This window comes from Chelonus insularis, unplaced genomic scaffold, assembly GCF_013357705.1.
Source record: "Chelonus insularis isolate UGA/USDA-ARS -01 unplaced genomic scaffold, ASM1335770v1 contig_397_pilon, whole genome shotgun sequence".
Lineage (NCBI taxonomy): Eukaryota > Metazoa > Arthropoda > Insecta > Hymenoptera > Braconidae > Chelonus > Chelonus insularis.
In genome coordinates, this window is record NW_023276552.1 from 1,725,079 (window position 1) to 1,739,173 (window position 14,095).

General features: G+C 28.5%; 4 protein-coding genes across 6 annotated transcripts; 2 read left to right on the forward strand and 2 right to left on the reverse strand.

Annotated features, from left to right (window-relative positions):
• Positions 1-120: 120 nt before the first annotated feature.
• Positions 121-2,637, reverse strand: LOC118067745 (protein 5NUC-like). Of its 2 annotated transcripts, XM_035084665.1 has the most exons (8): positions 2,511-2,637; positions 2,233-2,290; positions 1,916-2,147; positions 1,075-1,839; positions 897-1,004; positions 668-835; positions 413-608; positions 121-355 (listed from the first exon to the last, which is right to left on the reverse strand). In XM_035084665.1, the coding sequence occupies exons 2-8, from the start codon at positions 2,241-2,243 to the stop codon at positions 255-257; spliced, it is 1,581 nt and encodes a 526-aa protein (XP_034940556.1). In that variant the 5' UTR covers positions 2,244-2,290; positions 2,511-2,637; the 3' UTR covers positions 121-254. The 2 variants fall into 2 exon arrangements, with proteins under 2 accessions (XP_034940556.1, XP_034940555.1); XM_035084664.1 differs by lacking the exon at positions 2,511-2,637 and having other exon boundaries at positions 2,233-2,459.
• Positions 2,638-3,173: 536 nt separating this feature from the next.
• Positions 3,174-8,096, forward strand: LOC118067853 (structural maintenance of chromosomes protein 1A-like). The gene is made up of 16 exons (XM_035084834.1): positions 3,174-3,399; positions 3,500-3,611; positions 3,696-3,795; positions 3,871-4,188; positions 4,281-4,727; positions 4,797-5,204; positions 5,284-5,492; positions 5,560-5,734; positions 5,815-6,111; positions 6,184-6,338; positions 6,432-6,837; positions 6,909-7,184; positions 7,266-7,445; positions 7,506-7,684; positions 7,785-7,962; positions 8,040-8,096. The coding sequence occupies exons 1-16, from the start codon at positions 3,288-3,290 to the stop codon at positions 8,094-8,096; spliced, it is 3,609 nt and encodes a 1,202-aa protein (XP_034940725.1). The 5' UTR covers positions 3,174-3,287.
• Positions 8,097-9,174: 1,078 nt separating this feature from the next.
• Positions 9,175-11,734, reverse strand: LOC118067799 (SAP30-binding protein). Of its 2 annotated transcripts, XR_004690427.1 has the most exons (3): positions 11,333-11,734; positions 11,013-11,118; positions 10,801-10,941 (listed from the first exon to the last, which is right to left on the reverse strand). XR_004690427.1 is itself a non-coding variant. In XM_035084752.1 (2 exons), exon 2 carries the CDS (start codon positions 10,953-10,955, stop codon positions 9,969-9,971), a length of 987 nt encoding a protein of 328 aa, XP_034940643.1. In that variant the 5' UTR covers positions 10,956-11,118; positions 11,333-11,733; the 3' UTR covers positions 9,175-9,968. The 2 variants fall into 2 exon arrangements, 1 of the variants encoding a protein (XP_034940643.1); XM_035084752.1 differs by having other exon boundaries at positions 9,175-11,118; positions 11,333-11,733.
• Positions 11,735-11,999: 265 nt separating this feature from the next.
• LOC118067869 (polyubiquitin) lies at positions 12,000-14,091 on the forward strand. Its single transcript, XM_035084853.1, has 2 exons — positions 12,000-12,154; positions 12,548-14,091. Exon 2 carries the CDS (start codon positions 12,555-12,557, stop codon positions 13,926-13,928), a length of 1,374 nt encoding a protein of 457 aa, XP_034940744.1. The 5' UTR covers positions 12,000-12,154; positions 12,548-12,554; the 3' UTR covers positions 13,929-14,091.
• The last annotated feature ends 4 nt before the right edge of the window (positions 14,092-14,095 follow it).

Here is a 14,095-nt window from a genome sequence, read left to right on the forward strand (position 1 = left end):
CGAACAGAATGGCAACAGTGGGGTTGTGGTTATACGACGATGATGACATAATTGGTATCATTCGGGGTCTTCTTTTGAGGTGAACCATCCGGCTATACCACCCTAATAATTTTCAATGAAGAAGTGTAAATCTTTTATTTGATCTTGAAGTTGTCATACTCTTACCCTTCTGGTCTCATTCAATCAATTACTACTTGTGTTTATGATTTTCTATATACTCTTATCACTTTTAAATATATGTACAAATATTTCTATCAATTGTCATGATCAAAAAATTGAATTCTCCTTTCAACCCCTGCAAAAACTGGACTTCGTCTTCGAAAATAATCAATAAGGACTTCATCTGTTGTGATTCCTGATAAAAAAAATGCATTCAGTTAAAACAAGATATTTCTAAAATAAAAAAGTGTACCTGTTCGTGTCCAATTAGCTGTTGTCCACATCTTATAACCATCACCACCTTTTCGTAAATAATCTATTGTCAAAATTGTGTACATTTTGTTATTCTCAAGTTGTTCATAAACAGGAACACGGCAAGAGGCACAACGAACATAAACAGAACCTGGTACTACTCTTGATCCACTTGGTTTATTCAAATCATATATTACCTAAAAAATAAAGAATTATAATTACATTTTATTAAGTATTAAATTCATGGATGTCTTACTTGAATTCCTGAATAATGCATAAAAGCTCCAGAATAATATTCGGTATAATTCAGCTGCATCTGATAAACGCTGTGTTCTAATACTTGGAGAATCTGCTTTCCTGATACTTCAAGCTTTACTAGATCATTGCTGAAAGGCAATACTGACATTATATCACTTACAGTAATCTAAAAAAAACCAAGTATTAGTACAAATTATGCAAAAATTATATTTTATTAAAATTTCTACATCTTCATCTGGCATTTTATTGATTGAATCCTTGATAGTTCCACTATTGTGCATAGCAATTGCAGCATCAGTCCAATATCCCTTATCATTTTTATAATCTTTCATATTCTAAAATAATTATAAATAAACTTCATGGTCAAGTATTATTCTATCAGTATAAGATATCATCTTTACTTACATAATCAATCATTGCATCAACGATAAGATTACCCAAATTACATTCTACTTTTCTACAAATTACACTTTTGCCTTCTAAAAATACTTTACTTGAACCAACGGGATAAGTAGTCAGATTTTCCACTGCTGGTCTCCATTTTTCCAATTCATCTACAACATCTTGTGCTTTTTGAATGCTACTATCCACTAAAATAGGATTTCCTTTAATTTTAATAATTTCTCCTTTTGCATCAAATTTAATAGATAAATCTCCTAAATATTTTGTGTAAGCATAAGCTTGAACAACATATACTTTTCGTCCAGTTTTTTGTTCAACTTCAACAGGATAAGGACCTTCAGGTTTCTCTGAACCTGGTGGCTTTCCATTATACAAGAATGTATTGGTATGTCCTCCAATAACTAAATCTAACCCATCAACTTTAGCTGCTATTTTTTTGTCCATTGAAAATCCTGAATGGCCAAGTGCTATTAAAATATTTACACCATTAGCTTGAAGTTTTTTAACTTCTTTTTTTATTGATTGAACTTCATCCAAAAATTGTACGTTGCCAGTATTGGAAGTGTTTTGAGTATCAGGAGTTAGATACCCAATCACACCAATCCGTCTACCAGCTACAGTTAATATTACACTTTTTTTAATCTTTGTAGCACTCAGCAATGGCTCGTTGGAAAGATCCAAGTTGGATACAACAATTGGAAACTGAGCATGAGTTATGAAAGGAATCAATCCTTCTACACCATTATCAAATTCATGATTTCCCAGTGTCTGAAAATATATTCATAAGATTTATTGAAATAATAAATTGACTTTCTAATTTAACGATATGATTTAAACAACTTACAACTACATTTGGCTGTAAAATATTTAAAAATTCAGATACAATTTTCCATTTGTGCACAAAAAACCAATTACTTCCTTGATAAGAATCTCCTGCATTTAGAAAAAGTGTAGCAGAACTTGAATTTCTTGCTTCTCGGACTAAAGTTGCAATTCTAGCAAAGCCACCGTAACATTTTCCAGCTTCTGAATCTTCTGAAGAACATACTTTATTAGTAGAAGAGATCTCATCAAATCTAAAACAAATAGTAATGAAAAACATTTTCATTTATAATTTGAATTGTTGAATATTTTTTTAAAATAGAAGTTAACTTGAAATACCTTGAGTGCATGTCATTTGTATGAATAATTCTAAGAATCCAGTCGTTATTTTTATGTACTAATTTTCCAAAAGCATGTGAAATTAATATAGAAAACAAAAAAACAAAAATTTTGTGATGCATGGCAATAAATGATTATAAAAGGATGGTTGATCCTTTTGGCTTCAAACTATTATTAATTCAAATAATATTTTTTACAGAACTTTCGGTATATTTTACTTCTTATTAGATGAATTATGTTATATTACTAATCATTTAATGTGACCAAGTAATACAAACCTGTATATATATGGATCCAATGCTCCGGATTAATATCAAATTGATAAAAAATCGAAAATCTGATTAATACATGAAGAAGCACTTGCTGAAATAACTCATTAACTGTCAATATAATATTGATAAGACGACCTCAAATATTTAATGTTTTTTTATTAACTTCATGAAATCAGTAACAATGATTTTTTTGTTATTAATAAATATTAAATATTTTTACATCATCAATTACATGTTTTTTTTTGGAAAGCCTTGTTTATCGTTTTGTCAGTGTCTAACCTAATTGATTGTATAATTAAATTTTTAAATGTAGTTTATATGTATATATTAAAAAATCATTAGAATAAATGATTACGTCATCTTATTATTATTGATTCTTTGACACTCACTTAATTATATATAATAGAATAATAACAATTATGAACTGTGGAGAATTATTGTTCTGAGAGCAATTTAAATTTTTTTATGTCGATAAAGTAATTTTTTACATGTTTGCTTTTACATGACGATAAAGTAGATTTTTTGTTGTTTTATTTGATAATATACCAACCGGCATATTTTCAAAACAGTGGCGCTTTTTGAAAATGCTGTTCCTAGAATTAAATATTCGTTAGTTTTCCGCGGAAAAACAAGTAGTTTGTGCGAGACATTTCGAAAAGCGTCCATACGCAACCGAAGCTTCAAACGAAGTAGAGACCGCGTCAGATAAAACATCAAACTTCATTTCAAAAATTTCTTTGCATTAAACTGTATTTTTTGAATAACTTTGAAACAAATATAAACATGGCAACTCGACTTTTGAAAATAGAAATAAAAAATTTTAAATCATACGCTGGTATTGTTCGTATAGATAATTTCAAATCTTTAAATATTGTAATAGGATCCAATGGTTGTGGTAAGATTAATGTAAATAATATTGAGCATGAATTCGTAATTTAATTTTTAAAATAATAATGTGTTTTTTCATATTTAAAAATTATTAAAAATAATTATAGGAAAATCCAACTTAATGGAAGCAATTGCTTTTTCTTTTGGAGAAAACAAGTTTAGATCCAGACCAGCAAAAATTGGAAATTATTTTAATTCAGTATGCAGTAATGATGAAAAGTACAGTTAATTTTAATTTTTATTTTTAATAATTATTTATTTTTCACTGATTAAATTCATGATGGAAATTATTTTAAATTTTAGAGAATGCTCTGTATCTTGTACATTCAAATATGACATGGAAGACATAACATTTACAAGGACTTTACGAAAAAATCGAAACATTTTTACAATAAACGATGACGTGAGTTATAAAAGTACATTGTTGATTAACATGAGAACATTGATGTTGTAAAAAAATTTTTTTAATTTCATCTAGATCGTGAATAGAGAAGAATATCTAAACAAATTAAATGAAATAGGGATTAATGCTAAAACACGATACTTCATTATTTATCAAGGAGAATCGATTGAATCATTGTTAGAAAAACCAAAAGAACGGGCAGCTCGATTTGAAGAAATTACTGGATCAGTTAAATACAAAGATAAATATGAATCTTTGGAAAAAGCTCTAGAGGAACAATTACATGAACGAAAGATATTAAATGAACAAAAAAGAAATTTAAATAAAAAAATGCACAATCAAAAATTAGATAAGTCAAAAGAAATAACTCGACTTGAATTACAGTCTGAATTTGTAAATATGTTTATAATTTTTTCAATGAATGAATTAATGAATTAATTAAATTATATATGGAATATTAATTAAATTTTTTGGTTTGCATTTAGGAAAGAATGACTGAAAAAGTAAATCTCCTACAACTTTACATTACTGAACAAAACATGAAAAATTATAAAAAAGAATTTGAAATTCTAGAAGAAAAAAAAGCCGATAGAAAAAAAGAACGTGAAAAGACTAAAGGTGATATAGAAAAGAAAAATCAAATGATAGCTGAAAATGAACGAATCATAATCAATCTAAAAAGCCTGATAGAAGCCAAAGAAAATGAGCTTGCCACTGTAAGGAAGAAGATGCATGATTCTTCGATTAAAATTAAAAAAATTGAACAAAGCATCCATAAAGTTAAACAAGATATTTGTAAAGCTGAGCAAGTCGACAAATTACGAACAGAACGAATAAAGCAACTTGAAGATGAATATCAAGAAATTGAGGAACTTAACAATCAAACAAAACAACACCTTAAGAAATTGGAGAAAAAGAATATTACTAAAATGGTACGAATTATTTTTTTAACAATTTAATTTGTTTATTATCTTATTACTAAAGATTCTTTTTATTTATAGGAAGAAGAATATCAAACGATTTATTATAAAATATTAAGAAAAGGTAGTGACTCTTCAAGAAGATTAAGAAAAATAAAAAAATTACAGAAAAAATTACACGATAATATTAACAATAGGAAAATGGAAATAATGAAAAGACAGATGGAAATTGAACAAATTAGCTCATTTTTAGAGAATTATGATAAATATTCCGACCAATACACAAATTTGAAGAATGAATTTATAAAATTAAAAGAAGAAAGAGTAGAAAGAGAAAAATTAATGAATTCTTATCGAGAGAAGGAAAATGAATTAATGAATATTGAAGAACAATTACAGCTTTTCAAATCTCATAAAGCTGATGTTGAAAAGTATAAAAACAAGATTTCAATCATGGAATCTTTAAAAAACAAGATAAAAGAAGGAGTGGTAAGTCAAATTAAACTTCTATTGACTTCTCGATTAAAACGAATAATAATTTTTTTTTCAATTTAACTGTTTTAATTAGTATGGATATCTGAGTGATCTTTGTCGGCCCATACACAATCGATATGAAATTGCTTTAGGAATTATTTTAAAAAGACACTCTTCAACGATTGTCATTGATACTGAAGAAACAGCCTACTTATGTCATACTGCAGTACATCCTTTGCCAGGACGCATAAAATTTTTAACTCTTGAATTATTGAAAAATCAATACATGAGAGAATCGTCACAGTAATGAATTATAATATTAAAATAATTTTTGGTAAAAAATTTATTCTATCTTTTTCACATGTTTTAGGGATTCTAATGAGTATGGAGAAATACAAAATGTGAAACTTGCAATCGATATTGTCAAATATCCAGAGGAAATTAGACCAGCAGTACAATTTGCTTTCAAAAAGACACTAGTATGTGAAACTCCAAATGATGCTTTCCAGATTGCCTACAATTTGAAATCTGGGCAACGTAATGATGTAAGTCTTCTACTGCAAAAATAATTGATTACAATACTGTTTCATTCTTAAATGGTCATTTGTTATGATTGATGCTTCAGTGTATATCATTGAATGGTATTTACTACAAAAACAATGGTATAATATTCAAGAATAAATCTACCATGAAAAGAAATATCCCGGATATCTCAAGCTTAAAAGATGCTCGAAAAAAGTTACTTGTTGAAATGGATAATATTAATGAAGAACTGATAAATTTGGATCAAATGAAAAAATTATCAAAAATTCAATCAAAAGTTATTGAAAAGAAAATGTCTTTTATAAAAGATGTAATGGCTGAACATGAAGAACAAAAAAATAAAAAAGGACAGCTAGAATCAGAGTTATCTAACTTGATGGTAGAGTATTTTTGATAGTATATTTTAATAACGAAATAAATATAATATTTATAGTACACTTTAATTTTTTAGGAAGAGGAAAAAAAAGATCAACAACAATTAAAGAATTTAGATGAAGAAGCACAAGAATTTAAAGATCAAACAAACATTCATGAAAATTCGATTTTCAAGAAGTTTTATGATAAATATAATATTACAAATATTTCCAAGTTTCAAGATCTCATAAAGTAGACATCATTTACATATTTTTTTATTGATAAATTTATTTTTATTATTTCCATACTATTACTTATATATGTAAATATTTTTTTTAATTCAAGGAAATTTAAAAAACTTCAATTAGATCAAGAGGAATATGTTAATCACTTGGAACGAATTAAAGATGAATTAGAACGGGAAAAAAAAGATGATACGAAAAGCGATCTTCAACGTTATCAACTAAAAAATGATGATTTAAAAATTCAACTGCAGGAGGAAACAGACAAATATGAAACATTAAAAAAAGAAGAAAACGAAAAGATAAAGATGTTAGAGCCGTTACAAAAAGAGCTAGAAAAAATCGATTATGACAATACAAAATTGAAAAAAGATGTACAAAAATTAGAAAAATGTCTATCAGAATTAATACATGGATTTTTTTATTTAGAATTTGAAAGTCATAAACGGTGTGCTGATTCGTACAAACGATGTTATAAAGAATTCAATCATTTACTCAACGAGGCTCGAGTAATTTTTATTCCTATAAATTTATTATATTAACAAAATTAATTATTATAATGTTTTCATAAATTTTTTAGTCGAAAAATTTATCATTCATCAAAGGTTCAGGTGATTTAATTCACAGCTCATTCGATTCAGATGAAAATAAAAACTCTGTAATGGATGATAGAATAAGTGATGAATTTCCAACTTTACATTTGGGTCCAGAACTCTCTATTCAACTAGATTATAGTTTGATTACAAATGAAATTATCAATAATAATATTGACAGCCTTAAACTTATGTGTGAAGAATACAAATCTCAATTAAAAATAATAGATGGAAAAATTTGTGAACTTTATCTTAATAACCAGGTAATTTTCAATGAGATTCATTTCTTTTGTGTTAATAAAAATGATATAATCATTTCAATTTGGATTCTATTAATGTTGCAGTGGTCCCAAGAATTAGAAGAAATTATGGAAAAAGTTAGAGGATTAAATCAGCAAATAGATAAACTAAATAAAAACCTGGCAAACATCAGAATAAATTTTGATGAAATAAAACAGAAAAGACGTGAAAAATTCATGAATGGTTTTGAAATCATTTCTAAATGGGTTAAAGAACTTTATAAGGTAATATTTCTATTTGTATAAATTAATTTCTGAATCTCTTATTGTTAAATCTTTTTTTAGCAACTGTGTGGAGATGAAGATGCTCATGCTTTTTTAGAAGCCACGAATCTAGAAGAACCTTATTTAGGTGACATTCAATATATCTGTTTACCAAGGAGAAACAAATTTTATGGCCACTGCAAGCTTTCAGGAGGGGAAAAAATGATAGCAATGATATCACTCATTCTTGCTATTTTAAAGTAATATCAATTATTTTAATAATATAAAAGTTTAAGAATATTTAATAAAAATATTGTAAAATCGTAAAAAATTCTAATGATCATAATGTTTTTATTTCAGAGTCGATTCATCATTTCTTCTTCTCTTTGATGAAGTTGATGCATCATTAGATGTAGTTCATTCCGAAAATATAGTGCAATACTTCAAGACGTTGAATGAATCACATCAAATTATTTACGCGACTTTCAATGAAAATTCAATGGTACATGCGGATATACTTGTTGGTATTCTAGCAGTGGTATGTTCGACAACTTATTCATTGTTTTTATTTTAAGAAAAATAACTTGATAAAAAAAATTAATATACTTCTTTCAGAAATCTCATGGTTCGAAATCATCTAAAATTCTTACTTTAGATCCTGATAATTACTGATTATTGAAAGTAATTACTTATTATTAAAATGATTGAATTGTAAAATTTTTAAATAGTCATTTATTATTCTTCTAAATTTTTAATAATTGTATATTTTTTTATATCACTAATCGACATAATTGAATTTTTTAAAGAAAACTTGAATGAATTGATTTGTAAACAATTAAAAAATGATAAAAAAAATTATTATTTAAGAATGAGTTTAAGTAATGTTTTTACAATAAACGCAAAAAAAAAACAAATACGTAATAAATAATTTATGATACGGATTACTTCAAAAATATTTTTTTCTGTATCTCATTTGCCATTTTCCCATTTGAGTAATATGTATTTACAATATCAAAATCAATACTAATATTTTTCCAGGCTATTTTAATAATCAATATAAAGTATTTAAAAAAAAATGATTTTTCACATTTTTATAAATTTATGCATGTATTTGTACATTTACTAGTTTATCAAACCTATATTTTCACAAAGTAATTTAGATAATTAATAATCACTGTATAGTTTCGAATGTCTTTCGCAGAATTTGGTTCACTCACCTTGATTCGAATATCAAATAAATTAAATATATTGAATGATAAAATCCAAAACTTACTCATGCCTCCATTAGTAAATCATCCTTCTAGATAGAAATCTAACAAAATTATTTAAAACTATTTCGATTTTTTAATAATAAACTTTTTTATAATATATAATTACGAAATACGATTGTTGTTCATTATGTTAAACAATAGTTGTAATTCACACATATTTTTGTTTACTTAAACTAAATAACTGTCCTTAATCTGAATTTAAACACAACAGAAAATGATTAATTGCAATTAACTAAAAGAATTACATTAATGAATGTCTATATTGTTTCAGGTATTTTTACCAAAATTTAAAAAGTACTTTTATTAATACCTGATAAATAATTTAACTCTAAGATTCTATCTAAAAATATTTTCGTTTCTTATGTGCAATTTATAATATATATTTCATGATATTTTTTTCAGTACTAATTTCATACATAAATTAAAAGCACACAGAAACCAAGTATTGTTATTAATTTTCATTTGTTAACTTTATCACATGATTTATCATTGATTGTTTATTTACTACATTATTTAATAATTACATTAATATCAACAAAGAATTAATAACTGTGGCAGTATCATAGCACACTCGAAGAATTTGATGCTATTTATACCTTTTTTCTTTGCAAAAATATATTTCTTTCACACCACAAATTGTAGTTATATTTAATTAATCATATTATTTATTTTTTAGTAACGGTTTATCTATTTTATCTGAAACGTAATTCCTGAGAAGTTTGTTAATATTAATCATTACACAAGAAACTATTAAAATTTTCACGAAAATAATCGATACAATATGTCATTCAAATTTTATTCTTAACATAAATCATTAAGAATAGTCGATTCACTTCTCAGTTAACTTTCTAAATAATAATCTAATGAAATAAAACCTAAATTTAATAATGTTTGGCAAAATCATCAATAACATATAACATTGATAAAATTTTATTTAAAAAATGAATATGAAACATAGCAAACTTCTCAGATATTTTAGTTATACACTTCTAAGTTCAAATGGAATGTTAACCATTTTTTGCCAAAATTTGATGGAAAAATAACAAGAGAACGAAAATATTCATGATAAATGATGAAGACCAATAGTTAGTTTACAAAATAAATTTTACATGACAAATGCGTATATCAAATTGATAATGAATTGTGAATTTTTGCCATTATGTGATGCATACGTGGCTTTGTATTTTTTGGTATGCGATACAGATAAAAAAAATGGCAATGGCAAATGAAAATATCTATATATACACAAAAATTTTTACAAAATATGTTTATGTTACAGTCTTTTCTTTGGTAACGAACCAAAAGCTGATATCACTGTTGCTTTTGTGCCAGTAGCTGAAGAGGTCAATGTAGTTAAAGTTGGTTGAGATAATAAAAAAGCGGGTTGGGCAGTAAGTGTAGTACCAGTAGCTACTTGGTCCCACTTACTTTTTCTTTTTTTTGCGTCTTCTTCGACTGTAGTTGTAGAACTGTTCGGCCGTTTCGCTGTACCAGAAACAATTTCTATTTTCGTTTTTTCCTTTCTTGCTTTCTCGAGTTTGTCCATTTCAGCTTTCTGAACCGAAGCAAGCTCCTCGTAGTAAGAATCTTTCCCCCACTTGAATGGATCGAATCTGTCAGGAGGGTAGTTGGTACCTAATTCGTTGATGCTACAAAATTGAATAAGCTTTTCATAAATAGACGGATTTCTAAAATCTTTTCTTTGTTGAATGACTTTATTCATATCCAAACCACCAGACTCCATTTTCCTGAAAAGTTGAGTAATTTTTTCCTGCAATTCAGATGGATATTGACCAGGCGGTTCAGGTGGAATAGTAACTCCATATTGATCTGCCTCTCCATCTGAAACTAACTCTCCTTGACGTGAGGGCGACTGCTCAGTTGCTGAGAGCCCACCATTTTCTGCAGGTTGGCTCTCAACTGGTGCCGCCGCTAACCCCTCGTCATCGGAGAGAACTGGATCATCAATATAAGAAACCAATCGCTGCACCCTTGACACATCAGTAACTAAAGTTAGCGGATTCGATAAGTTACTATTAGAAGTTCCTCCAACACTGGAGGCAACGTTGGGACTATTTGAGGCTGATCTGCCAGATTGGGGACTGGTGAGAGCCCGGGGCTGACCGACTTGGGCATTTTGCGGGGCGGCCCCCTGGGGAGTGTTTGAATTCTCCTGAAGGTCGTCATCCACCCCGTCCTCGCCCTCCGAGTCGGTATAGGTGGCCGTGAGAGATGCCAGAGCAACACTTTGTACAGACATGGTTAGTTGGCTTTGAGTCCGCTTTTCGAAGAAGCAATATTTTGTGTTGGAACTCACCGGTGTAAAAGTTTCAAAAATGATGATAGCGCTTTAGTTTTTTACTTATAAAAACCTTTCGTTACCAATCGAAACCCTTTCAGATGTTGTTGTCCTCCTTATGTAGCTGAAATAAATATTCATTGTCAACAAACATCATAACCATAAAATAGTATTAAAAATATTTATTTAAAAACTTATATCAATAATTCCATTATTAATTTAACGTAAATTATATTTGTACACATGCAACTGGTTACTAAATTATATACACAGCGAGTACTTGTAATCTCAACAAGTTAGGTTATGTGTTATAGATAAATACTTGATGAAGAATTTACCTGACATTTAGAATACCTCAGTGTTGTCTCGTTTTAAAATTCCTCACCAAAGTACAGCATCATCTTCTTATTGTATGAATTTGTTGAGAATGTTTCTCGAATTGAATCAAAAGCTCCAATGATCAAACTTGAATACTTTTTATCTTATTACAAGGATTTCTGTGTATTTTTCTTTAGCTTAATGTTATACACTACGTAAACACTTATTAATGGTCAAATAATTATGTGAACGTTTACGATAAATTATAAATAAATATAAAAGATTTTTTTTTTAAAGAATAATTAAAGAAGAGCTCGTTTAAATAAGTAATTATTTAGTTGATCAGATCATAATACATTCCAGTCACCATTTTGAGACGATCGTTTCAATAAACTTAAGCCACATTCACATGATTCAGAGATGAATCGTGAATAAAATTATAATTTAGAAATATTTATTCTTCTTTTATTTTACAATTATTTGTATTAATTAATTCTTTATCTTGTTTTTTAATTTTTAAATACAAAAAATGAATAGAATTATCAAAAATATTTTTTTTACGTGCATGAAGATGAATTTCTATGAGCATTGAGTATAGGATGTGACGATTAGATAAAAATTTCAGTAGTTGGCATCACTGGAGAATTAAAATATATCATAATTCTGTTCTACAGTTGGCTGCATCTGTTTTGCGTTGCTTGCAGACCCCAGCTTCTAGATCATTCGCTGTTTGTCTTCGGTGGGATATATATCGAAGTTGATTTCGCTGTGTAATTTTATAGAATTTCTATAAATCGTTGCTGATTAGGTTCATTAAATTGATTGAACTTGCACAATTGAATGTAAGTAATCTTTTAACCAATATAATAATTAATTTAGATATTTAAGTGCTCGTTAATTTTGTAAAACCAAACAGATTAAAATTTAATTTTCATGGTGTGGTCTTTTGTAGGTCGATCAATATATTTTACAATTTTTGTGTATAGATTGAATATAAAGGTTTATTTTTGATACATTTAGACATTTTTATTATATTTGCGTTAATCTTTTAATTTTTACTGACAAAAATATATTTTTGAAGAAGTTTACAATTATTTTCTTTGTTCTGATGAAAACGCCATTTTGTAGACTTAACTTTCTCTTCGACAAAAACAGCTGCATCATAATTATGTAAAGTAGTAATAAAGAACTAAGGATAAATTAATTAAAAGACGAATATTTTTTTTAATTGACAGTATCGAGATGCAGATCTTTGTAAAAACTCTTACGGGAAAGACCATCACCTTAGAAGTTGAAGCTTCTGACACCATTGAAAATGTCAAAGCAAAAATTCAGGATAAAGAAGGCATTCCTCCCGATCAACAACGTCTTATTTTTGCTGGTAAACAATTAGAAGACGGACGAACTCTATCAGACTACAACATCCAAAAAGAATCTACTCTACATTTGGTTCTACGTCTCCGTGGTGGAATGCAAATTTTCGTAAAGACTCTTACTGGTAAAACCATCACTCTAGAAGTCGAAGCTTCTGACACCATTGAAAATGTCAAAGCTAAAATTCAAGATAAAGAAGGTATCCCACCAGACCAACAGCGTCTCATCTTCGCTGGTAAACAATTAGAAGATGGCAGGACCCTCTCTGATTACAACATCCAAAAGGAATCTACTCTACATTTGGTCTTACGTCTTCGAGGTGGAATGCAGATCTTTGTGAAAACTCTTACAGGAAAAACCATCACTCTAGAAGTTGAAGCATCTGACACCATTGAAAACGTCAAAGCTAAAATTCAAGATAAAGAAGGCATTCCCCCCGATCAACAACGTCTTATCTTCGCTGGTAAACAATTAGAAGATGGACGGACTCTATCTGACTACAACATCCAAAAAGAATCTACTCTACATTTGGTCTTACGTCTCCGAGGTGGAATGCAAATTTTTGTAAAAACCCTTACAGGAAAAACCATCACTCTAGAAGTTGAAGCTTCTGACACCATTGAAAATGTCAAAGCTAAAATTCAAGACAAAGAGGGTATTCCACCTGATCAACAGCGTCTCATTTTTGCTGGTAAACAATTAGAAGACGGAAGAACTCTATCAGACTACAACATTCAAAAAGAGTCTACATTGCATTTAGTATTGCGTCTTCGTGGTGGAATGCAGATCTTTGTGAAAACTCTTACTGGTAAAACCATCACTCTAGAAGTCGAAGCATCTGACACCATTGAAAATGTCAAAGCAAAAATTCAGGATAAAGAAGGCATTCCTCCCGATCAACAACGTCTTATTTTTGCTGGTAAACAATTAGAAGACGGACGAACTCTATCAGACTACAACATCCAAAAAGAATCTACTCTACATTTGGTCTTACGTCTCCGTGGTGGTATGCAAATATTTGTCAAGACTTTAACTGGTAAAACAATAACTCTAGAAGTCGAAGCTTCTGATACTATCGAAAACGTCAAAGCAAAAATTCAAGATAAAGAAGGCATTCCTCCCGATCAACAACGTCTTATTTTTGCTGGTAAACAATTAGAAGACGGACGAACTCTTTCTGATTATAATATCCAAAAAGAATCGACATTGCACTTGGTCCTGCGTCTTCGAGGTGGCTGCTAAATAATGCTGCCAAAAGAAATCTGAATAAACATCAATAGTAATTTTAGAATTCATATTATTTCGATTGTTCATTCCACATTTTAATTATCTCTTTTGTTACAATGCAGTATCTCAATTAGACACATTGTAATCTGATGATACAATAAAATACACATTAATCAAATTTT

Bases quoted from the DNA above. Each gene is read 5' to 3' on its own strand.
- LOC118067745 (XM_035084664.1), bottom strand. From the start codon at position 2,354: ATGCATCACAAAATTTTTGTTTTTTTGTTTTCTATATTAATTTCACAT. The intron at 1,840-1,915 runs GTAAGTTGTTTA...ATATATTTTCAG, and splicing joins TTTTACAGCCAAATGTAGTT to ACACTGGGAAATCATGAATT. The intron at 356-412 runs GTACACTTTTTT...TTTTTTTATCAG, and splicing joins AGCTAATTGGACACGAACAG to GAATCACAACAGATGAAGTC.
- LOC118067869 (XM_035084853.1), top strand. From the start codon at position 12,555: ATGCAGATCTTTGTAAAAACTCTTACGGGAAAGACCATCACCTTAGAA.
- LOC118067853 (XM_035084834.1), top strand. From the start codon at position 3,288: ATGGCAACTCGACTTTTGAAAATAGAAATAAAAAATTTTAAATCATAC. The intron at 3,400-3,499 runs GTAAGATTAATG...AAATAATTATAG, and splicing joins AATAGGATCCAATGGTTGTG to GAAAATCCAACTTAATGGAA. The intron at 3,796-3,870 runs GTGAGTTATAAA...AATTTCATCTAG, and splicing joins TTTTTACAATAAACGATGAC to ATCGTGAATAGAGAAGAATA.
- LOC118067799 (XM_035084752.1), bottom strand. From the start codon at position 10,955: ATGTCTGTACAAAGTGTTGCTCTGGCATCTCTCACGGCCACCTATACC.